General features: G+C 42.5%; 1 protein-coding gene across 4 annotated transcripts in view; it reads right to left on the bottom strand.

Moving 5' to 3' along the window:
* Positions 1–24,454, bottom strand: part of sbf1 (SET binding factor 1) — a 126,799-nt gene that overhangs the window by 18,567 nt on the left and 83,778 nt on the right. For 3 of the 4 annotated variants that reach the window (XM_062994732.1, XM_062994733.1, XM_062994737.1), the window contains 22 exons: positions 21,278–21,355; positions 21,016–21,129; positions 19,555–19,683; positions 19,353–19,451; positions 17,249–17,453; positions 15,920–16,032; positions 15,635–15,784; positions 14,928–14,996; positions 13,390–13,542; positions 12,727–12,983; positions 11,830–12,002; positions 9,766–9,839; positions 7,445–7,637; positions 7,153–7,280; positions 6,871–7,046; positions 5,914–6,050; positions 5,420–5,627; positions 5,128–5,324; positions 4,756–4,893; positions 4,226–4,321; positions 2,652–2,726; positions 1,116–1,285 (listed from right to left, as the gene is read on the bottom strand). In XM_062994732.1, coding sequence (XP_062850802.1) covers positions 1,116–1,285; positions 2,652–2,726; positions 4,226–4,321; positions 4,756–4,893; positions 5,128–5,324; positions 5,420–5,627; positions 5,914–6,050; positions 6,871–7,046; positions 7,153–7,280; positions 7,445–7,637; positions 9,766–9,839; positions 11,830–12,002; positions 12,727–12,983; positions 13,390–13,542; positions 14,928–14,996; positions 15,635–15,784; positions 15,920–16,032; positions 17,249–17,453; positions 19,353–19,451; positions 19,555–19,683; positions 21,016–21,129; positions 21,278–21,355 — 3,132 coding nt within the window. The remainder of the gene's footprint in view (positions 1–1,115; positions 1,286–2,651; positions 2,727–4,225; positions 4,322–4,755; positions 4,894–5,127; positions 5,325–5,419; positions 5,628–5,913; positions 6,051–6,870; positions 7,047–7,152; positions 7,281–7,444; positions 7,638–9,765; positions 9,840–11,829; positions 12,003–12,726; positions 12,984–13,389; positions 13,543–14,927; positions 14,997–15,634; positions 15,785–15,919; positions 16,033–17,248; positions 17,454–19,352; positions 19,452–19,554; positions 19,684–21,015; positions 21,130–21,277; positions 21,356–24,454) is intronic. The other variant, XM_062994745.1, reaches the window with a different exon arrangement.

Below are 24,454 nucleotides of genomic sequence, written 5' to 3'. Positions count from 1 at the left end.
TTTACAGGGTTTATATGATAGAGGCACACACAGCAATAATACAGCAATGTTCACAACAGAATGACATGTGAGGAGGAAATATACGATCAGCCACAATAGTCTGGTGGTTATACTTTGGTAACATTCATGTAAGTCTTTAATATCAAACACTTTGATGTTTGTATCTCCAATTAACCTAACTGCATGCCTTTGGACTATGAGAGGACACCCACGCAGACACAGGGAGGACACGCAAACTCTAAATCAACCCCAGGACCTTCTTGCTGTGCTACCCACCGAGCCGCCCCCTATTTACTGTAGTCTCAGTGCATATAGTCACTTTAAATTCATGCACACACTACTACTTTTTTTCTATTACCTATCCCGTAAAGAAAACAGTTCTAATAACATGTATGGGTGCTAAGTCCACTTTCATTTCCTTTCATTTTCATCAATCGCTTTATTCAGGTCAGGGTCATGGCTGGTCCACTGGAAAACAAGGCAGGAATACCCTAGACAGGGCGCCATTCATTGCAGGGCATTGGACATCTCTCTACCCCTCAGACATAGCCAATTATGTCTGTGTAGACACCTGGCGGGCAAATACCACCCCTTATATTTGCCACTTATATTAGTCCATAATAGACCACAGAGCCACCCAAGTGCTTTTCTTTTTTTTATGCATTTTTTCTCCCAATTTAGAGTAGCCAATCTGCTGCTGGGGACCCCGATGGCACCTATGGAGGGTGTATATTCGCCTGATACACCCTTCGATGTGTGCAAAGTCCACCGATCTCTTCTTATTCTCCCATACTTTGGTGGATTTGCGTATGAACAGTCACGCCCGGATCTCTGCGCTCTTCCACTTTCTGTACTTACACAGCGTTGATAACCCCACCCCTTAATCCGGTCTTTCCCAACCAGCAGACTGGAGGCCAATTTTGTCTGCTGCAGCCACTAGCCAATTGTGCCTGCTAGAGGGCGCCCAGCCGACCAGTCCAAGTGCATTTCTAAGAAGTGTTAAAAGCTAAAATTTTCACTAAAAGTGGTTGAACCTGTATTCTCCCCTGCTAAATTTTAGAACTTGAGCAAAACCTGCTACTGAGTTCAGGCCAGAATTCATTCTTTTACAGTACCTTGAGCTGGTTCTTGTCTCCAATGATGTAGAGATATGCACGCTGCTGGCGGAGGAAGTATTGTTCGTTTGGGCCTCCATTGGTCTGAGGGGAGTCCTTCCCTGCCAGTCGGTTCCCCACATCTGGATTATAGCTGACACGCCCGCTGCCTCGAATGCTGCCCCACTTGCCTGAATTACACAAAGACACAAGGGTAGCACAATTCTTAATTCCATCGCTCATTCTCCATAAAAGTGAAAATTAATTCAAACAGAAGACCGACTAAAGATATCTGGAAAGAGTGGACATACATTTCAGCAACAAATAATTAATTTATCTTAAAGCAATCAAAGCATATGCACTCAATCAAACAAAAAACAGCAAGTCAGACAACGATGCACTGCCAGAATTCTAGAACTTGAGATGACGTGCAAAGAGATGGCAGGCTAGACCAGGGGTTTTCAACCTGTGGGGCGAGTACTTGTCTGGGGGAAGGCGAGTGCCTGACCGGGGGGCGTGGCATTACGAGATTTTTTTACTTCTAAAACTAAAGCAATTCATTTTTCACCCATGGGAGACATATTTCATTACTCTAACTGACCACGCTCACACGCACGTTTAATGTTATTCAGTTCCGTCTGAAAAAAATCTTCAAAATAGGGCTCACAGCGAAGATAACCGGTGTCAAAAGCAACGACCGCTGTTATAGGACGTGTTTGTGTCTTTAAGAGAGACGCTCTGTTCACAGTATCGATTATAAGTGGCTCGGGAGTCAATTCATTTTAAGCGCAGCGTAAGTTTCTTTTCTCAGTCATCTCTCCATGTTAACTGTTATAATGAATGTTGCGATTGTAAATAAACACCAACTACTACAGAACATTTTGTGTGACTCGCTTACCTTAAAAAGCTCAGGCTTAATTATACTGAGTATTACCTCAGAGTCGTTGAGCTGTGGAGCTAAACGTTTTCAGTCAGAGCAGATGATCCCGAACTAACCAACTTAGTAATTGATGAACTTTTGTCTATGCTCTGTGAAGTAACGTTTTCTGCTCTCATCTACATCAAAAAGCAAGAACCGCTTATGATTTACCAAAGTGAACCACGAATTTATATAATGTGCTGATAGAATCGGCTCAGATGGGGTTGGACTGTATTATCTTTTTAAAATAATATTTTCAATCAGCAAAATTATATAATGTGCACAACATTAATTACGTTCTTTTAGCTTGTCAGAAGCTTTTTCAATGATTTCTGTGCGGTGGTTGACGAAGGGGAGGGGGTGTGGCGCAAGTTGGGGGGGGGGGGGGGGGGGGGGGCGCAAGTTCACGGTTGGCACACGAAGGGGGGCACATGTCCAAAAAGGTTGAAAACCCCTGGGCTAGACAAACAACAAAGAGACAGTCAATAAGCGACAAATGTGGTAATCATGTACAGTTAGCCCGGGAAAATGGACAGCGACGCTGGGCGGGCGCCAGCTTAGACAGGCTAGCATCACATCACTGTTAAAAAGATCTGATTGGTTAGATTCAAGAGGGGGTGGGGCAGACTCTACTGTACCTCTGGTCGAACTGCGGGCCTGGCCTGAAACCTTACGCTGAGAGAGGGAGATGACTTTCGCCCTCTGACCCAGTGCTAGGGCCAGAGAATAAAGAAATATTACTGTCAGCACATAGGCTAGCATAGCTATGCTGAAACTACTTATTGGGTACAAATACTCTAGTACTATAAGCGAACACGACAATTGTGCTTAAGTACTTATACTAGTACAACTACGCTATTAGTAGTATACTAGTACATCAGTTTGTCTCTGGTACTATACTGGTACAACTATGCTACGTTAGACTACTATTCCAGTTAGATTGGTTCTTTACTAGTATTCATTTATTTATTAGGATTTGAACGTAATTTTTACACACTTTGGTTACATTCATGACAGGAAACATAGTTACTGGTCACTCAAGATTCATTAGCTCAAGTCATGGACAATTTTGTATCTCCAGTTCACCTCACTTGAAAGTCTTTGGACTGTGGGAGGAAACCAGAGCTTTCAGAGGAAACCCATGCAGACACTGGGAGAACATGCAAAATCCACACAGAAAAGACCCGGACCGCTTTACCTGGGAATCAAACCCAGGACCTTCTTGCTGTGAGGCGACAGCGCTACCCACCCAGCCACTGTGCCATCCACTATACTAGTACAACTATGCTACATTAGACTACAACTGTAGTATTACATGTATATTTATTTTGTTTCTGTGCTAGATTGGTACTATACTAGCACAACTATGCTACCACATCCTTACTAGCACAGGCTGCTAAGATTTTACATGGTCTCTCCTATTCGTCCTTTTCACAAGGCTGAATGATACAATTTTACTCAGAATGGGTCTGAGTAATCGGGACAAGGTATACTAGATACTACATAAAAATCAATACACATAAATATGTGGAGACCACTAATTAATCCCTGTAGACACATAGGCAACAGATTGGGTTATACTGCAAAGGTCAGTCCTTTTCAGCATGACAGCATCATAGGATTGTATCTTTTTTAAGATGTCAGTGTGTCCGATTTTTGCCCTGCCAATGCTTGGATGATTTATGCATTAAAATGCCTTTACTTGGTTGCAACGTCCGAAAGCAACGTCAGTATAGGAACTGTTATCTGGAGCTCAATGATTGATTCTCATAACCTAGCAGCCACATTTAAGGTTGGCTGGAGTAGTGAAAAACCCATCACTGTTGGACTCTGGAGCAATGGGAATGAGCTCTTTATTATAAGCAACGATAAATCATGTTTTTCTACCTGCCAGTTGGACAAAACTACCTACCTAGAGAAATGTTACCTGTGTGTCACATGTATAGCACCAAGAGTAAAGTCTGACAGAAGAAAAGAGGCTAGACTTGTATCCGATGGTTTATGCTCAGCTTTGGTTTGGTGGAAATCCAAGCACTCCTGTTCCAAATTCTACCTCAGTGGGAGGACCAACTTGATATTAATTGTTCATGGTTTTAATGAGTTCAACATAAGGGGGCCATATACTTTTGGCCATACAGAGTAATTTGAGAGGGCTGTAATAAGTGATGCAGGATTGAATACAGGTGTGCACATTTAGACAAAGCTTGCTTACCTCCTCGACTGAAGGTACCAGGCACATCCTCTTTGGTCCCCATGACTTGCTTCATAAGAGCACCAATTTTAGGTTGTCTCAGCTTGTCTGATGAGTCTAAAACACACAAACACATCAGTCTGATTAATTGTGACGGATAATAATCATTCAGATTGATATCTGGAGTTAGTTTTTTGTCTGCCAAGAACACGCTGTTAATTCTGAATTCATTTGGGGACAGAAATCATCACTGCAGGTTTGTCCTTTGAATGTTTGGCCTTCTGGGGTGAAACTGAACCTCGGTGGTAATTGGACTTTCCAGCAAGACACTGACTCCAAACACACTTCCAAGTCAACCAAAGCTTGGTTGGTTAAGTAAACAGTTATGGGTTCTGTACTTTACATATAACGGGTAGCTGGATAACAAGTCTCTACGGTGTAGTTATAAGAAATGAATGAATGAATGAATGAATGTGCAGAAGGTGTAGTTTCAAATGCAAAGATTCAAAGCTGGGTGTAGTTGGATCACAATACAGTAAGATGTTTCTGACCCGAGGTGCTCATCTGAGCAGATGTGAAGCCGCTGAGAGTGTTTCTTCCGCTGGCCTCGCTGTAGGAGGGCATGGAGCTGATGATGGCCTGCAGGTACTTCTCCTGCTCCAAACTGGCAGAGTCAGCCTGAGATGGACCTGAAACAAAGACAAAGTCAGATTGGGATGAGTTCTTCATTTCAACACAATGCCTCCACCAATTTGTCACTGCTTCATTGTTAGCTGTGTTAAAATAAACAAATGGTTAAATTCATGTATAGCATTTGAAATGCTTTTGGACCCCCATGGCTAGAGCAGCATGTGAGCAGTGGTTAAAGCACTGGACTTTTGATCAGAAGATAATTTGATATGGTGATCAAGAGTAGTTCAGACCTGCGCTGGGGGCATTGGGTGACTTGAAGAAGCCCACCACACCCTTGGTGTGCAGGCCGGCTGAGCGCAGGAGCACGGCTTTGGTGCGCGAATTCCTCCAACACACGACAGGAAATCGGCTCTGCCTGTAGCAGCGTGAGATGCGGTGAAGGGTGGTGTCTGGAATGCTCTGAGGCACAATCAGCAAGCCTGGGTAACTGCAACACCAACAAGAAAAAAAAACCATTAACAAGCCCAAATCAAGACAAATAACGTTAAGAAGCAGAGCACTGTTGTTTCATCTGGAACTTGCCTCCTACAGATGGTGTACATGCGGTTGACAGTGGAGATGCGGAATGGCTCGTTTTTGGAGCGCGTCAGGCTGTTACTCAGCGTGCCCAGGCCCATGCGCTGGTAGTCCCGACAACATGCACGCTCCACTACGTTGCTCATGGTCTGGCGGTCGGATGAGCGGATGGTGGAGGAAAGCGTGAGTGAGCTCTGCTCCACCTCCTCAGACACTGGCAATTAGAAAAGCACAGACAGGGGTCATTTTAAATGGGAAGGGGGGATGCAAAACAAGTAAACACAAATAATAAAAATAAAGTTTTATGGGTGGTGCCCAGGTTTAAATCCCACGGTTTTTTACATTTTTTCCACATAGGTGTGAATTTCCTCCAGGTCATTCGGTTACCTTCCAGCTTCCAAAAACATGTAGAAGGTGTACTGGCTGTTTAAATCACCCCTAGGTGTGAGCAAGTATTAGTGAATCATGTTATTATCTTCATGTGTAGGTGTGTGTGGCACCTGAGATCTCGTCCTCGTCTATTTCCGACTGCAGACTGCTGCGATTCTCCCAGGTCGGAGGAGTGTACTTCTTCCGGGTCACATACTGCCGCCCAATTGTCTTCTTAGCACTCTTTACCAGGTTTTTAGAGAGTGTTCTGAAAAAAAAAGATCAAATATTATTAGACAAAGATATTGATCTGATTTCATATTTTCCATCTGGCCCTATGTGAAAATGCATTGTCCTTTAACTACTAAATTCAATTAACAATTGGGTTCAATTTCAATAGCCAAACCCAGGCATGATTACTGCCAGATCTGTCCTCCGACACGTGTGCAGTAGCCGACTGCATCTTTTCACCTGCACGAGGCCAGTTCATATGCGGATCAGCCTTGTGTACGGAGAGCCACACCCTGATCAACACATTTTCCCCCGACTCTATGCAGGCGCCATCAATCAGCCAGCAGAGGTCGTAATTGCATCAGTTTATGAGGTCCCTCTCTGGCTTCCCACACTGTATAAACAACAAGCCAATCGTTGTTCATGTAGCCGCCCATGAATGTCTGCTCAAAGTGTCAGCTCTGATGCGCTAGCGTTTTTTACCGCTGCGCCACCTAAGCCGCGGCAGATCTGTTGATTCTAAACATCACTTAAGTAGAACCTGTCTGGCAATGTGAAAAAGGCTAGAAGGTCTCAAAAAGCAGCACACAATGCCACCTTTTAAAGAGAGTAAAATACAGACGCTGAACAAAATAATTGAAAACTACCAGTTTGGAAAGGGTTGCAAAACCATTGCTAATGCTCTGGGACTCCACAGTGGAGTAAATTAGAAACAGTGGGCCCTTGGACAGATGGTTAAACCAGTAAGGAACTACTAACAACATAGTCAACTCAAATTTGCATTGTTACTCTGTGTGAATGCAAATGTATTTTCTTTCTGCAATAGATGTGAATGTGTGTGGGTGCAAGAGACTTACTTTAAAGACTGGTTCTTGTCCTTGGTCTTGTGCTCCACCACCAGCTTGGCCGATTGACCCACGGTGAAAGCGAAGGTGCCATGTACATGCTGAGGGAAGCGAAGTTTATGTACATGTTTCCTAAAAACCTCAGCCAGGTCAGATGCCACCTCCTCATCGAATGCTACCTTCATCAGCTACAGTATTTGAAAGAGAGAGGAAGGAGAACATGAGCTAGTTAAGGCATACATAAAAAAAAAAAAAGAACAACAGTAGCATTGAGGCTTGGCTGATACTGGGTACCTGAAAGGTGCAGGAGCGGAGCTGCAGACCCTCCTGGATGAACTGGTCCATGGGTAAATTGACTGAAATCTTCTTCTCTTTAGTGAGGGAGGCGATGGGGAAGGAGCGAGTCACGATCTGCTCGGCAACTGCATACACAGAACAACATTATGAGGTGATGACTTTCACCTAATAATGCAATATTTTGGATAACCAATGAAATTTGGCTAAAACAAATGAATGGTCATGACCCATTTTAGGTCATATAGACAAGCACATGTTAGTATTAACAAAATAAGCACAGCTCTCATACCCAGGGGGTCGGTGGGGGTGCCCTTGAAAATGATGCGATAGGTGGTGAGAAAGATGGCACCCTCAGCAGGCAGGAGGGGCGGGCCGCCCATCACACCTGTGGCCTCTTCTCGCCCATCTGACATGAGGTGTACCCGCATGCCATCCATTACAAACTCCTCACCCGCTAACAGCGTCGGTCTCAGAAGCTTGGGCTGCACAGAAAGAGGAAAAAATAGATTTAGAATTTCTGAATATGACAGTGTTACATTAGCTTAATCCAAGCAAAGACGTGCACATAATTACCAACATCAACACCAGAAAAGCACTTCAAGTTTTGGGGCATTGAAGTGTGGCACAACATTAGTTACACTGTCAACAACTCTGTACCAGTGCTTGCTGGTGATTAAACATGCTATTTTGGGAAATAGCTATTTTGGGGAATTTATTAAGCATCATTAGTCTAATAACCTCTTAGTGAACCTCTCAGCCTTTCTTAATTCATTACATCCTGGTCAGGGTGGGTCCGGTTTACCCAGAATCATTGGGCACAATGCAGTAACACACACTGGACAAGAAGGCAATACATCATGGGCCCTCAGCCATCGCCTCTCAGACATAGGCAATCATGTCTGTATGTAGACGCCTGAATGGCCGATATGATTTGATATGATTTTGAAACCAGCGATAGTAAGCTAGCATAATTTACTGCTGCACTATCCAAGCGACCTCTTGTCAAATGGTTTAATCATGTTGTGACCCACTTTAGGTCATACAGACAAGCAGTAGTTTTTTTATATATATTTATTTTGTTTCTGCATTTTCGTGTTCAGTGGCCCGATTGCGCCATACTTCCTCTCCACTAATGCCGACCCCCGCTCTGATTTGAGGAGAACGAAGCTAACCCACGCCCCCTCCGACACGTGGGCAGCAGCCGTATGCATTTTGTCACCCACACTAGGCGAGTACATATATGCGAATCAGCCTTGTGTTCGGAGAGACACACCCTGATCCGCACACTTTCCCCGCCTCTGTGCTGGCGCCATCAATCAGCCAGCAGAGGTCGTAGTGCAACAGTTACGAGGAGTCCTTATACGGCTTAATACCTCCCCATATGAACAACAGGACAATCGTTGTTCATGTGGTCTCTCAGCACAGCCGGCAGAGCTGAGATTCGATACGATGTATTCGAAATCCCAGCTCTGGTCCGAGCCGACAAGCAATGATCATTTTAATGATCATAAATATTATGTAAACATGGCAGTATTAACAAAATGAGTACAGCTCTCATACCCAGGATGTAGATGGGGATTTGAACCCTGGATCCCAGCGATAGTGAGCTAGCATAATTTACTGCTGCTTCATCTGAGTGACATTTTGCTTTGTAGATAAACATTATACTGCATATTATTCATAAATAAAGTGTTAGTGAGGTACAATACATGCTAGATTTTTCTCTCCAGCTCTGGTTTCTCCAACAGTGCTGAGGGTTCTGTTATATATTATGTCCAATTAATTAATAACAGAACTATTGAGGGTATTCTATTCCATCTGGTCATTAGCTCATGATCTAAAGTGCAAGAATTATGCAAAAACACAAGCACAAGCATTCATGAGTACAAAAGCAGGTCCACCAAATTTATTTTCAGTAAAATGCACTTTTTGGCAGGGTTTATGCTTCAGGGTGAAGAAATTTTGAATTTAAATGCTGCTGATTTCATTAGTATATGAAATCAAACACAACATTTATAGCATTTATTAGATGTTTTTTATCCGAAGAGACTCACAGCTGTAAACAATACAATCTAAGCAACTTAGGGTTACGTGCCTTGCTTAAGAACCCATCAATAAAACTTGAACCAGCAACCTTCCAATTGCCAGTCCAGTACCTTAACCTCTGAGCTACCACTGCCCAGAATGAGGTGTATCATTACATCCCTAACACATACGAAAGCTACACTGTAGAGAATTCAGTCTACTGAGAGAGTGAGTTACAAACCAAGACCATGAGGTTATCTTATAATATGGAAAATATGGAGACGGACAAAAACAGAATCGGTTAGGAAAGTGTGCAAACAGGCTTCCATTACCATTAGTCAGATCAGAGCTCTTTAAAACGGTTCAATTCGGCAAGGTCCAATAGAGAGAAGGGAAACACCACGACACACAGCATGCACGCCTTAGAGTGCCCATCTGACAGACGTACCTGGCGTGACACTCTGTGGTAGTGGGGGTTCAATAGGTGGAGGTGGGTGTGGGCATGGGCGAGGGTGTAAGTTGGCTTGTCTGGGTTTCTAGCTTGCCTTCATAGTCCAACCCAGTGTAAAATATTGAGTTGGTTACCTTTTGGATGGGAGGCAGTCTCTTGCTCTCTCTGTGGACTGCGTCCAATGTCTCAATGTGCATCTGAACAATGTCTATAGAGAAACGCAGAGCAGAAGAAGAATGAAAGAGCAGCAATACACAAATTCATAAGCTATAAAAAGAGTCTCTGCTGCTAACAATTATCCAGGCTCCTACACACTTACTGGACATGCATTTGTGTCTTAAATCTTGTAATTTTCCTTATAAAAATGAATAATTGACATGCCGGTGGTTAGGCAGTTGGGCTGAAGAGTACTTTCTGAGAACCCTTGTCAACACAGTCCATCGCTGCAACAAGAACTACAATCTAAAACTTCATTCCCAAAGAGAAACATACAACTCAATGCAGAAATGCAAAGAATGTTTTCTCTGGCCTGGAGCTTATGGACTGAATGGACTAGATCATGGTTTTTCAAACACTGGGTTGCGACCCCTAGGTGGGCAAGTCAAAAGAAAACAGGTCACAGAGGGAAAAAAGAATAATTAAGTAAACAAATTTTAACAGCACAGAAACATGAAATGAACTGCCCCCTTGTGGAGGCTTCACTCTACATCTTGTAAACCACAGTGGGACCTGATTGTACAGACCATAACAGAGAGAGTAAGATGTATTGTTAGTGTTGCCTGGGTCATGTAAAAATCTAAGGACATAATGTGGGTCAACCCAGGACTAGATGAACTGAAAGACAGTGGAAACATGTGCTGTGGTCAGATGAGTCCACATTTCTTTTCAGGAAAAACAGACATTGAATCCTCCATGCCAAACATGCAAAACACCTTTGTTATTAACGAAAGGTGCAAAATCCAACATTGGGTCTTGGGTCCACCAGAGTCCACGCCATGAGTGACTTCATTATGTGTCAGGATCCCACTGATGCGGTAAGACAAAGCCAGTCCTCGTTCTGCACATGCATCAACAGTCTCCTACTGAATTTATGACTCATCAGACAATTGCGACCACAGACTGTTGAGCAGCTGAAGCCTTGTATCAAGAAAGAATGAGCTAAAAAATTCCACTTGTAAAACTGGAAGCATTAAAAAGTGTAATTACAGTCGACCCTTGAGTTACGAACGGTTTACCATACGAACATTTTGGGTTACGAACGATCTTTTTCAACTTAACGTACGAACAAATTTTGGGTTACGAACCGAAATTTGCGAAACACGTGACGTCACGAACGAGTTGACTCTGACCGTCTCTCTCTCTATATATATACAGTGAGCGGACGGTGTTTTTTCTGTGTTTTCTTAATATTTTGTAAAATTCTATATGAAAATGGCCTTCAAGAATGTGCAGAGAAAGCGTAGTGGTGAGAAAATAAAACAATCTATTACTATTCGTTGTTGTATAATTACTCCTGCCAGTAGCTGTCACTGTGTATCAGACAGCAGGGACAGTGAGTGAGAGAGAAGAAGGAAATCGCTGAGTAAAGTATTCTTTCTTTCGTGCAATTACACTTACAAAATACAACACTATTGAAATAAAGAAGGAAATAATAGAGAAATATGAGAGTTATTGTTGTTTCTGGTAGATACATTTTATAAAAAAAGAAGGAAATGTATTATGGTGTATGATACAGCACATGTACTGTACTGAATGTGTGTTTTTTATGTACTGTACTACTGTGTATTGTGGTTTATTATTGTTTATTACAGGAATGTCTATTCTATTATTTAAGATTTAAGGCAAAATAAACTTGTATTTATAACAAAAAAAGAGCATTTAAGACATTAGAGAGGTTAGGTAAGGGGGTGGTTTGGGAGGTCTGGCACGAATGAATTCTATTTACATTATTTCTTATGGGAAAAATAGGTTTAACTAACGAACATTTTGACTTAAGAGCAGCCCTTCGGAACCAATTAAATTCGTAAGTCAAGGGTCTACTGTAATAGGAAAGCTAATGTAACACTGTAGTAAACATACTGTCCTATTTTTGACTGTATTGCAGGCATCAAAAGCTAAATAAAAGAGTTTGTTGGTTTAGTTTATCTAGCTAAAATTCGACATATCTTGCAATGTGAAAGACCTGGTGCCATTTCTACCTGGTATCATAATGTGAAGAGCCTTCAAGTGTTCGTTGGTCACTCCACTTTCATTGCACACTTTGTCCACAAAGCGGTTGATGAAGCGAACCACCGAGTTGGCCACATCCGAGCTCTCAGCATCCTCAAAGCCACTTTCTGTATCGTAGCTTTCCGCCATACTGCCTGCGATACTTCATACAAACAGAAGACATGTCAGTAACAAAGGCTTATTAGGGGTTCTGTCCACAAGATGATTTTTTTTCTATTTATTTAAGCATTTTGCCCAATTTTTCTTCCAATTTATCGTAGCCAATTTGTCTTCCACTGCTGGGGATCCCCGATTGCATTCAAGGAGGGTATATTTCCTGCTCACGCCTCCTCTGACCCATGTCTTTTTATACCTATGCTTACTGCACAGGCGCATCTATCTGCTAATCGTGGTCCTTACACAGCATTAGAAGACCCCACCCACATAGTCCGGTCATCCCGCCCTAGCAGACATGGTAGCCATTAGTCTCTTCTGCAGGCACTGCCAATTATGCCCACTAGATGGCGCCCAGCCGACTGGATGCGACGCAGAGTTTCAAACCGAGAAGTTCAGAATCTCGGTGCGGGTGTGCTAGCAGAATATCCCGCTGTGCCACCTGGGCGCCACAAGATGATTTTTATGTTTAAATTGTTTTAAACTATTTATTAAACAATTATAATATTTTCTTCAATTTTGTTTATTAACAACAGCCACAACAAGTAATAAGTATTATTTTTCCCATTTCCCACCTCCATGCTACTATTAAATAGGTTTAACCCAGACGAAAGAATCACACAAACCACAGGAGTGCAGATCGTAACATCTAACCTACCAGTACACCATCTGTACCATTTTTACAGTTTCAACCCCCGTTCCTATGTGGATACCTGTTAGTGACAAAGCTGTTGCTGACACTCTCCACCTCTGCCAGGCCAGTGGTGCGCAGTAGTCGGTTCTTGCTGGTATCGAGCGGCAGCAGCAGGTAGCTCATGCGGTTGGCATAATGGATGGCTTGGCTGAACACGGTACTCTCCTCCTTCTGAACACGCTCCTGCTGGCCGTCCTTGCTTAGTGTGGGCCATAACCGAGTCTGCTCTGATGCTAGCTCCAGAGCACTCAACTGTCTACTCACCCCATCCTCATCCTCAAAAAAATAAAAATAATAATAGTCAAGACACGATAGAAAACACCAGTAATGAGTGGTGTCAAAAAAGTGGTGTAATCACTTCTGCTGCCTTAAAAGTACAAGCTCTTATAGACAGCATATGTATCGATGCCTGCAGTGCATTTATTTCAAGCTGAATTTTGCCGTCTTTTTTCTTCAAATTGCTTAATAAAATCTAGAATTGTGTCTGTCTTCTGAAAGTAAACACACCAGATTTTATGGTAATATGACCTTCTGACCAGAAGATACCACCACCCATTTTTTATTGAATAATGTTGGATTTGTACAGACAGTCCACTACCAGACAAGATGGCACAGTGTTGCATGAAGGTGATTACTGATGTGTGTATGAGTGAGAGGTTTATTAGTTTTAGTGGCCTCTTACAAGCGTGGCTTGGTCCTCTGTCTCCAGATAGAGCGCTCGGATATGATTCTGCACGTCGCTGTAAAACATGGCCTCCCAGAACTGCATGTTAGTCCACACCATGTGCTCCTGTACACAGCTGTAAGCAAACTGAGTGATCCCCCCACCGAGTTTCTGTAACACACAACACACACACTTCATTAGAAACAGATGCTTATGAGCCGTGAGAACATTTGCTGAGTTAAAAGTTATTAGACTGAAAAAGGCAGACAGTGCAATGGTGCTGTTTAGTAACAGCAAATACTATCCTGACCTGTGACTGTTTAAAACATATAAAAAAAACCTTTATAAATACTAATATTTGAATAAAGAGCTGGCTAGAAAGCCAAAATGCTGCCTAATTCAAGAACTGTGAGCTTTAATCACATTGATTACAAGACTTCATTTTGCTTGATTTGATCTTTGTGGCTGCACAGTTTGTTGTGTTTAAGACAGACCGACAGACAGACAGACAGAAAGAAAGAAACCCTCCTAGACAAGGTTCATGTTTAGCTGATTGTTTTAAAAAGAAATATTGTAACATTTTATACAGGGAATGTAATTATGAACAGGACGTTGAATTTCTCTCAAGGTTTCTTTCTTGTTATACACAGATCAGCCATAACATTAAAACCACCTCCTTGTTTCTACACTCACTGTCCATTTTATCAGCTCCACTTACCATATAGAAGCCCTTTGTAGTTCTACAATTACTGACTGTAGTCCATACTTTTTTTAGACTGCTTTCACCCTGTTCTTCAGTGGTCAGGACCCCCACAGGACCACCACAGAGCAGGTCTTATTTAGGTGGTGGGTCATTCTCAGCACTGCAGTGACACTGACATGGTGGTGGTGTGTTAGTGTGTGTTGTGCTGGTATGAGTGGATCAGACACAGCAGCGCTGCTGGAGTTTTAAAACACCTCACTGTCAATGCTGGACTGAAAATAGTCCACCAACCAAAAATATATCCAGCCAACAGCACCCCATTGCCAGCGTCCTGTGACCACTGATGAAGGTCTAGAAGATGACCAACTCAAACAGCAGCAATAGATGAGCGATCATCTCTGACTTTACATCTACAAGGTGGACCAACTAGGTAGGAGTGTCTAACAGAGTGGACAGTGAGTGGACATGGTATTTAAAAACTCCAGCAGCGCTGCTGTGTCTGATCCACTCATACCAGCACAACACACACTAACACACCACCACCATGTCAGTGTCACTGCAGTGCTGAGAATCATCCACCACCTAAATAATACCTGCTCTGTAGTGGTCCTGTGGGGGTCCTGACCATTGAAGAACAGGGTGAAAACAGGCTAAAAATGTATGTAGAGTAACAGATGGACTACAGTCAGTAATTGTAGAACTACAAAATGCTTCTATATAGTAAGTGGAGCTGATAAAATGGACCGTGAGTGTAGAAACAAGAAGGTGGTTTTAATGTTATGGCTGATCAGTGTATAACCAGCTGAGGTACAGTATTTACCATGACGTGCTGTGGTTGGTGTGCTTTACATACCCGACAGTAGGCAGTAACCAGGGGCAGAAGAGCTGCTGCAATGCCATGTTCATCCATGTGAGAGCAATCCTGTTCACATACACACATATTAACATTTACAGCACTATTATCAGTAAGTAACCTACAATTGTGTCTGTATACAATTTAAGCAACTAAGAGTTAAGAGCCACACTCAAGACCCCCACAATGGCAACCTGGCTGCAGTGAGGCTTGAACCAGCAACCTTCTAATTACTAATTTCATTTAATTTCAATTGCATGTTTTACCACTGCTTTATCCTGGTCCCCGGTATCACTGGGTGCAATGCAGTAACACACACCAATCCAGTGCAGGGCCTCCGCCATCCCCCTTCAGACACAGCCAAATGTCTGTATGTAGACGCCCAACGAGTTGATAGCACTGCTGGGGATTCGAACCCTGGATCCCAGTTTTAGTGGGCTAGTATGATTTACCACTGTGTCACTTGAGTGCTTCTTATGAAAGAAGTATGAATAAAAAATACAGCAGTTTTATCAGTTATTTGAAAAAGACAACAGACAAAAGGCTACATGCTGGTCACTAGTAGGCACTCTTGAGCTCAAGTTTACTGCTGGATGCTTGGCTTCATGAATAGGGTTGCCAGATAACAGCTAATGTTGTATCCTTCTGACTGGTTTGTCACATGGGTTCATTGCCGGTGTGAGCACAGTGTACGATTTGAGCAGTACCTGTAGAGTGCAGTTCATCATGCGGACGATGTAGTCAAACTGCTGGTCGTCCAGCACGGCTCTGTTCTGCAGCACATGCTGGTTCAGCTCCTGAGTCAAACACACACGTGCTGCCCGCCCTTTCAGCGCCCGTAATACTGCTGGCATCAACTAGGACAAACCAGCACAAACACAGACGTTAAAATGGTAAGACAGAGTAATCAGGGGTGCACTGAAACTATTGGTGTGCACACGTAGTCAGGTGGATTAGAATCAGGATTTGTAGGGTGGTGAAGCTTCACGTACCTTCTTAGCCTCCAGCATCTTGTTGTCGAAGATGTAAGTGATACAATTCCGGACCACCTCCAGTCTCCGAGCACTGTTAGCCAGGACGCTGCCGTTCTTGTCAATGATGTCAGCTGCAGGTAAAATGAGAATGGTTACTGAAGGGTAATGAACAGAAAGAGCATGACATTTAAACCATCGGTATAAGCAGGGCCCTACTAAATTCATGATAAAATGTGTTTAATTTCACAAACCTTGATTTCACGGATTCATTGATTAACACTTATAGATTTTATGGTAGAATCAATGGAAGCTACAATACACAGCACAGCCTACCTTAATGGTTAACTGTAAACCTAGAACACCCAGCAAACCCTCCCAGCCTCCATAAAATTGGTTGGGAGTTTTCCGAACTCAGTTACCTGAGTAAGCTGCATTACACTTCAACATCTCAGACAATTTGACTAAATCAATTGCTGGAGAATCGCTAGACTCGCCTCATAGTGCAGATTAACCAGTAAACATGAGGCATTTGAACTCTACGCAAATTAAAAATGTTAAATAGGAAATAAGATAAATGAAAAATATTCAGGCTACTTGGTACTATTTTTCTTGTAGTCAATAAGTACTGATACCAGTACCAACTCTCCTTTCTAATCTCTTGATACAGGAATAAGTCCATATATGGAAACCATTTCACTGCCCTATATATTTTCCTTTTCAAATGCCCAAGGTAAATTCTACATAAGGAGTAGGCTGCGTGTAGGATGTGCATCACAAATGATCACCTATTAGCTAGGCTAACATACTCTAAGTTTTTTAAACAGTTGGAGGAGATAAGGACATATGCTGCGAAATCACATACTTCCATACTGAACAGTATGTGAGAGCAGTTTGCGAGAGTGGGTAGTGTGTGTGAATATGTAGTATTCATCAAACAGTAAGCAAGAAGTACCCGGATGACCTAGCGGTCCGATAATCTATCCCATAATTCAACTGGAGCTGCAAAGGCGTTCGAAGCGGAAAAAGACATAAAGCGGAGAGCCGGCTGTTTACAGGTGTAAGTATAACGAAAATTACATATGTTATGATTGTGTACATCCCTGAATAACATTATGAATAGCCTTGAGGAGAACTAATTTATTTTGTCAGAATAGTGGGGCTTTTATTGTGGCGATGTGACGTCATGCATCATGTGACAATGGTAGGATGGCGGGCGTAGTACGTCTGAGGTTGCATGCATACTGCATACTAAAAAAGCGTACTGCGATTTCAGACACAACCAGAGTTTTGTCCTAGTGTAGCTCTAGTTCACATATTAGTTATTGTGGCTGGTGCACACACACTTACCCAGTGGGGGTCCTGAGGGCACCATCTCCTTAAGCTCAGATTTGACCACAGGTGGGGCTGTTTTGAGCTTGGCAGCTGCATGATCAACAAACAGCTGGACGGTCACCTCATCCAAGACTGGAAACTGAGCCCGAGAGACAGGAGCCTGAGAGCTGTTTGGTGAGCGCTGTGTTTTGTGCATAGCCACAGCTGGGTATGGGTTTTCCTGTCAGAGACAATCAAACAACAATGAGTTAGGAGAAAAGAAAGTCTGTTATATTCTGAGTTTCTCAAATGTTACAGCTGTGGTTACATTATTGGCAACATTGATTCTTTAGTATAAAATGTCAATATCTTCAGAAAAAAGTGGATATTTACAGACTTTGACATTTAACAAAACACTGACAGATGCCCTTCCCTTGGTTGCACACTTTTTGGCAGTAAAGACAGCCATCTGTGAGTTTCTTGCACGTCTCTGCTAATAATTTCTTTAACTGCAGTACTCGCAAGCTCTTGAATGTCTGCAGGATTATTTTCCCCAATAGCAGATCTTAGCTCTCTCCAAAGATTTTAACTGGACTGAGAGCAGGACTTATTGCTGGCCAGTTTAAAACACTCTTGGCAGCACACTTTGCCTTAAAATGCTCTGACAGTCCTCTGATTAAATTCTTCTTGTAACACATTCAAGGCCTTCAGTCCCAGAGGCAGCAAAGCAACCCCAAAACATTATGGTTTCTCCACCATGTTTCACTGGGTAAACCGTTTTTTTTTTTTACAGAATTCAGTTTATCTTTAGTATGCATTGCCAGAAGGCTCAGGTTTGGTTTCATCTGTCCATAGATCCATAGAACATTGTCCGAGAAGAACTGCAATTTGTCTATGTAAAGTATGACTTTTAGGAGTGGGTTCTCCTTGGGCTTCTCCCATAGTGCCCTTTTTTGTTCAGTGTGCTTATAGTACAGGTTGAAAACCATAATTCCAGATGTTTACAGCTCAGTCTGATTTTGAAAGAGGTGTCTGTGCCAAATTATGAACCACCTTTCCTGGGGTTCTTTTCATCATGTCCTGGAAAGTTCTTGACTGTTTCATGACTAAGCAAACTTGACGACATTTCCATCTGTTAAAGTCAGTTTGCCAAGGTCGTTGACCTAGTTGTGTACCCTTTACACTGCTTGTGTTTGTTAACAATAGTATTTGTAGTCTGCTCTCTTTGCCATTTTGAACATGAAATATGGACTAAAACTAATTAATGGGCTAATTAAAGTCATGTGAGCACTGAAAAGGTGGGAACATCTTAGTCTTTTAATAATCTATAATTAATCACAGGTTAGTCTGATTTTGTCCTTTGTTTCAAATTGAACAAAGAGTGCCATTAATCGTCTCAACTTTGTATGTTTATTTTTCTGTCTAGATTTTTATTTATTTTTTCTTCTTTTTGTCCGATTTTCCCCCCAATTTTCTCCCTCAATCTAGTCGTATCCAATTACCCTGGTTGGGTTACGCTTCACCTCTACTGATACAACCCTCCACTGCTGACTGAGGAGCTTCGCAACTGACACACGCCCCCTCCGACACGTGATCAGTACCGACTGCCTCTTTTCACCTGCACGAGGAGAGTTCATATACACATCAGCTCTGTGTATGGAGAGCCACACACAGATCAGCATTATTCCCCAACTCTGCGCAGGCGCCATCAATCAGCTAGCAGAGGTCGTAATTGCACCAGTTATGAGGAACCCTGGTCCGGATTTCCCATCCCTGCACAACAGCCGGTGTGCTACTGTATTTTACCGCTACCTGAGTGGCTAGATTTTTATTTTTGTGTTATGTGCTATACTGTATCAACCACGTGAGTTTATAAATCCAAGCAATTTCACTTAACACTTTATTTTATGTCACAAACACACAACAACAACAGATAAAATTATTTTTAGGGATTTTTTGTATGCTTGTATAATAATTTTACTTATTCAAATGTAACATATATTGTATTAAATTGTATCTTTAACTAAATCATGTTTCACTTTTATCTTAAAGTAACCTTAATTTACCTTGTGTATAAAATGTGTTATACACAGGTGTCTATCCTATAATTCAAGGGAAACAGAGAGTAAGGAGGACATACATTTTTGAAAAGCTGCTCAGCCAGCTCCGTTACATAGTTCATCACTTTGTGCAAGTCTCCTTGCTCCTGACGGATCCGCTCCACCTGGTTAGCAATAAGCTATAAAAGACCAAGATAAAAGACAATGAAATGAAACCAAAAGCTGAGGTGTTTCATCATACAGTGATTCGCACTAATGACCTCATGCTGAAGTCTGACTCACATCATCAAACAGGTCTGTGGCCCTGTAAGGCGGTCCTCTCTCTGACACGAAACCTGCAAACGCCATGCCGTCCAGCACCTTCATTAGGAAGTCGTCCTCATTCAGTGTTCGCTGGCCTAGGAAAGCAGCCTGGAGGAAAAGCAGAACAACAGGCAAATATTCACATAGGGCGCATTCACATGAGAAGTGGCAAAACCTTTTCTGCGCTTTTGCGCTGGCTGTGCTGTTACTTTCTATGGAGTGTGGCGATGCTGCTTAGCTTGCTGCTGCGCTTCCCTAAGCGGTACACATCGTGCACTTTCGCTGCTGATTTGTGCGCTTGGAGCGACTCTCAAAGTTCACCTGATTGAACTTTAAACCCGGTTTGCTGCTGAACTTTTCAAAGTGCCTCCAATGAGACGAACTGTTTAATATGATGCAGTACAAGCGACTCAGGCAGTACGAACAATGCTTATCATGACAAAGCTTAACGTGACTTATTGTACAAAGACAATGAGGGAGGAATTTCATTAGCGGAGAGAACTTATGAGCAGTAATGATTAAGAAAGGTTTAGAGTTCCTGTGTTGTTCTTTTAATACAATAAACCACAATAAGCGTTTTAGACTCTCTCGAAAAAGCTGATTCTCACAATTTCTCAGCACCCCGAGCTACAAAACAAGTTTAAAAGTGAAACAGTTTTTCAATGCAGCTTAACATAGATGTATGTAAACACGTTCAATGTGGATTTGACTGTTATTCCACAAAAATGTGTAGTCGTCTCATATTCGCACTTAACTTTTTAACTTTTTAACCCACCACTCCAGCCAAGCGCTGAGCAAAGTGACAGTTTGCGCTGAGGCGTTTCAGTAAAACAGTCCACACCCATTACCATAGCACTAAGTTACATTACACACTTTTAACTACAAGGGCAAAGAATTTCCACAGACACACTCCAAAATCCTGTGGAAGACCTTCACAGTCTTTTGTTTGTTTATTAGGATTTTAACGTCATGTTTTACACTTTGGTTACATTCATGACAGGAACGGTAGTTACTCATTACACAAGGTTCTTCATTTCACAAGGTTATATCGAACACAGTCTTGGATAATTTAGTGTCTCCAATTCACCTCACTTGCATGTCTTTGGACTGTGGGAGGAAACCAGGTAGAACATGCAAACTCCACACAGAAAGGACCCGGACCGCCCCACCTGGGGATCGAACCCAGGACCTTCTTGCTGTGAGGAGACAGTGCTACCCACTTAGCCACCGTGCCGCTCACAGTCTTTTGGTGTGTGTGAACGGGCAACAGTGGTTTAAGAATTGAATATCCAAAGTTCATGACCTGGTGTTCACTCCAATCTTATGCAATCTTATGCAAATCATCTACAACTCAGGCAACCCCCATGTGGGTGCCACTAGGTCCAACTATACAATAGAAATGACCCTATGGGCTTTTACTCTGGGGTGATGAAGCACTACCTTATGAAAGCGTATGGCAGGCTCTGGGTGGATGCGGATGATATGCAGACACCAGCGATAGCCTTGGAAGAGCTGGGCAAAGAGCCTCAGGAACACAGCACGGATCTCCTTATCCTGCACAACAGAACAGAAACATGACCGACCATCTGTACCCAACACTAAAAATAAAAAACTACTAGAACTAGGGCTTGTCATAACAAAGAGCTACTGTACATACACACATAATAGGCTTAGTAATAATGCTTTATGAGCGAGAACGTACCTGGATCTTGAGTGCAGAGGGCTGTGTTGAAGAAGGGGGAAAGGCGTGATCGGCCACCGCCAGCTCTGGATCCAGGACCTACACAACACGAGCACAAACACACGTCCAGGTCAAAATGGCCCATACGCACACACATACACCGACCAGGCATAACATAATGAGCACTGACAGGTGAAGTGAATAACACTGATTATCTCTTCATCACGGCACCTGTTAGTGGGTGGGATATATTAGGCAGCAAGTGAACATTTTATCCTCAAAGCTGATGTGTTAGAAGCAGGAAAAATGGGTAAGTGTAAGGATTTGAGCGAGTTTGACAAGGGCCAAATTGTGATGGCTAGATGACTGGGTCAGAGCATCTCCAAAACTGCAGCTCTTGTGGGGTGTTGCCGGTCTGCAGTGGTCAGTATCTATCAAAAGTGGTCCAAGGTAGGAACAGTGGTAAACCTGCGACAGGGTCATGGGCGACCAAGGCTCATTGTTGCACCTGGGGAGCGAAGGCTGGCCCGTGTGGTCTGTAGGGCTGCAACGATTAGTCGACATAATCGATAACATCGACTATAAAAATTTGTCGACGTGTAATTTCATTGTCGACACGTCGTTATTATTGCAACGCACTAAAGGAACTGTAGGGGGCGCAGCATCGCTTCCATGGCGCAGCGGGGAGTTTATGAAGACAGAGAAGCAAAGATAAAGAGACCGAAACTTTCTACAGTATTTCAGGAGCATTTCAGCCAAAATAAACCAAAGAAACGAGCTGAACGCAGACACTGCAGAGCAGAGTTGTGGTTTCACGCCAGCAACATGGTGATGCATGGGCATCTGAAACGTGAGCACCCTGCAGCCGTGGTCACCAGCGTTATCCAGGACAGGTAAGGTTTTACACCGCTTCATTCTTTAACCAATGTACTGTAGCTAATGTTTGTTAATGTTAGAGTACCTATCGCTATTTTTTAGGTTTGATAGCTAAGCTAACGCATTAAGTGCAATAGTTAATCAGTGATTTATTAGGAGTAACGTTATATAACTTAACGTTATAGCCTAACGTTATTATTTGCTCACGTTGATGAGAGCATTCATTCTAAATAATAAGCGTTCTCCACTTAATAGTAGCTAGTTAGCTCAGCAGATAATTCAGTTAAGATATTTAACCTGTTATGGTTTAGTTGGCATAGCCAGTACACTATTTGTAATAAACTATGATACATAGCCTTCAGTTTGTGATAATTAATACAGCTTTCTCTTTTGCTCTTTCTATTAATAGCACTAAGCAATGGAGTGTGGATGAGATGAGAAGAGAAGAGGTTCATGCACCCCTCAGATGGCTGAGGTCTTCACAGACAGCATTCACATGTTTCTCAACCACATGTTATATATGTTTTTGACTTCCAGAGTGATAACTTCTGAAACATAACAGCTTCTAATGCTGTCCAAAGCTTTCTTATTTAATATATTTTTTATTGTAATTGTGTATTAATGTTTCAGATATATTTGATTAAACTATCAAGCTTAAGTTTCAAATTCATGTTTCATGGGTCATTATTTTTATTTGATATTAGGGCCAGTGACAGCTCAGTGGTTAAAGTACTGGACTAGTAATCAGAAGGTTGCCGGTTCAAGCCTTGCCACCACTAAGTTGCCACTGTTGGGTCCCTGAGCAAGGCCCTTAACCCTCAGTTGCTCATTGTGTAAGGTGCTTTGGATAAAAGCTTCAGCTAAATGCTGAAAATGTAAATGATACTGGAACTTAAATAACATAACAGAGTTTTGTTATGTTAAAGCCGAAATGGAGGGTATGACATAAATAGTCGTTGACTAGTCGACTAATCGAAAAAAATAATCGTCAGATTAGTCGACTACTAAAATAATCGTTAGTTGCAGCCCATAGTGATCTGATCCAACAAGCTACTGTAGCTTGAATAAGTTAATGCTGGTTCTGATAGAAAGGTGTCAGAATACACAGTGCATACACAGTTTGTTGAATATGGGGCAGCAAAAGGGGGACCAACACAATATTAGGAAGGTGGTCATAATGTTATGCCTGATCGGTGTATAAGGAACAGACTAATGTCTAGTGTGAGTTGTTGTCTTGTGAGTGTAGCAGTGTGCACCCGATACGATCCTGCACAGCTAAGGCTAGCAAGGAAGTAAGCGCAAAACCTTCCGCCTACGCAAGATCGATGTGTGGTTGCATTTCAGATTGTTATAAGATGTTTTAGAATGCAACAGTGAGCACAGCAGTGAGGGATACTGGAGCAGCTGTATGCCAAGCTTTCCATTCAGAGTGTGAGGGTGTTTATCTCCGGCCTATAATGGCATTTCTGAATTTAAATAAAACATCAATAAAATAAAATGCTGGAAAGAAAATGGCAGTTTTCCACACAAGCTATTTTGTGGGTGGATTAACATCTGGGGTACTAATCTTTACATTCTTGAAAGTAACGTAAAAACTCATGTAGATATGTACAACAGGAATGCATTGCCATTTGCATTTATGTACTTAGGATGCTTGTACATATGCTTTGTCCTGGTAAGGGTTGTGTTGGGTCTGCTTCAATGCTGGGCAAACGCTGGGTGCAAGGCAAGAACACCCAGGTACCAATTTTTCTAATCATCTGCAAGTCATCTGCCGTGTGCACAACCCCCGATCTGATCAAGGAGAGGCGGATCACCACACACTTCCTCCGACATATGTCCAACCTGCAGGTGCTTATCACCTGCTAGTACTGGGTTCCCATACGGTGCCATATTGTGTACGGAGAGCCATGCTAGGCTTTCATGACACAGTCTTTCTTTGACATGAATAATAACTGTCTAAAAAATTCAAGCTAAATACACCGATCAGGCATAATATTATGACCACCTCCTTGTCCACTCACTGTCCATTTTATCAGCTCCACTTACCATATAGAAGCACTTTGTAGTTCTACAATTACTGACTGTAGTCCATCTGTTTCTCTACATACTTTTTTAGCCTGCTTTTACTCTGTTCTTCAATAGTCAGGACCCCCACAGGGCCACCACAGAGCAGGTACTATTTAGGTGGTGGATCATTCAGCACTGCAGTGACACTGACATGGTGGTGGTGTGTTAGTGTGTGTTGTGCTGGTATGAGTGGATAAGACACAGCAGCGCTGATGGAGTTTTTAAACACCTCACTGTCAATGCTGGACTGAG

This window comes from Trichomycterus rosablanca, chromosome 1 (genome assembly GCF_030014385.1).
Source record: "Trichomycterus rosablanca isolate fTriRos1 chromosome 1, fTriRos1.hap1, whole genome shotgun sequence".
Lineage (NCBI taxonomy): Eukaryota > Metazoa > Chordata > Actinopteri > Siluriformes > Trichomycteridae > Trichomycterus > Trichomycterus rosablanca.
The sequence above is the reverse complement of the archived record's forward strand: the minus strand, read 5'-3'. Positions and strand labels throughout refer to the sequence as shown.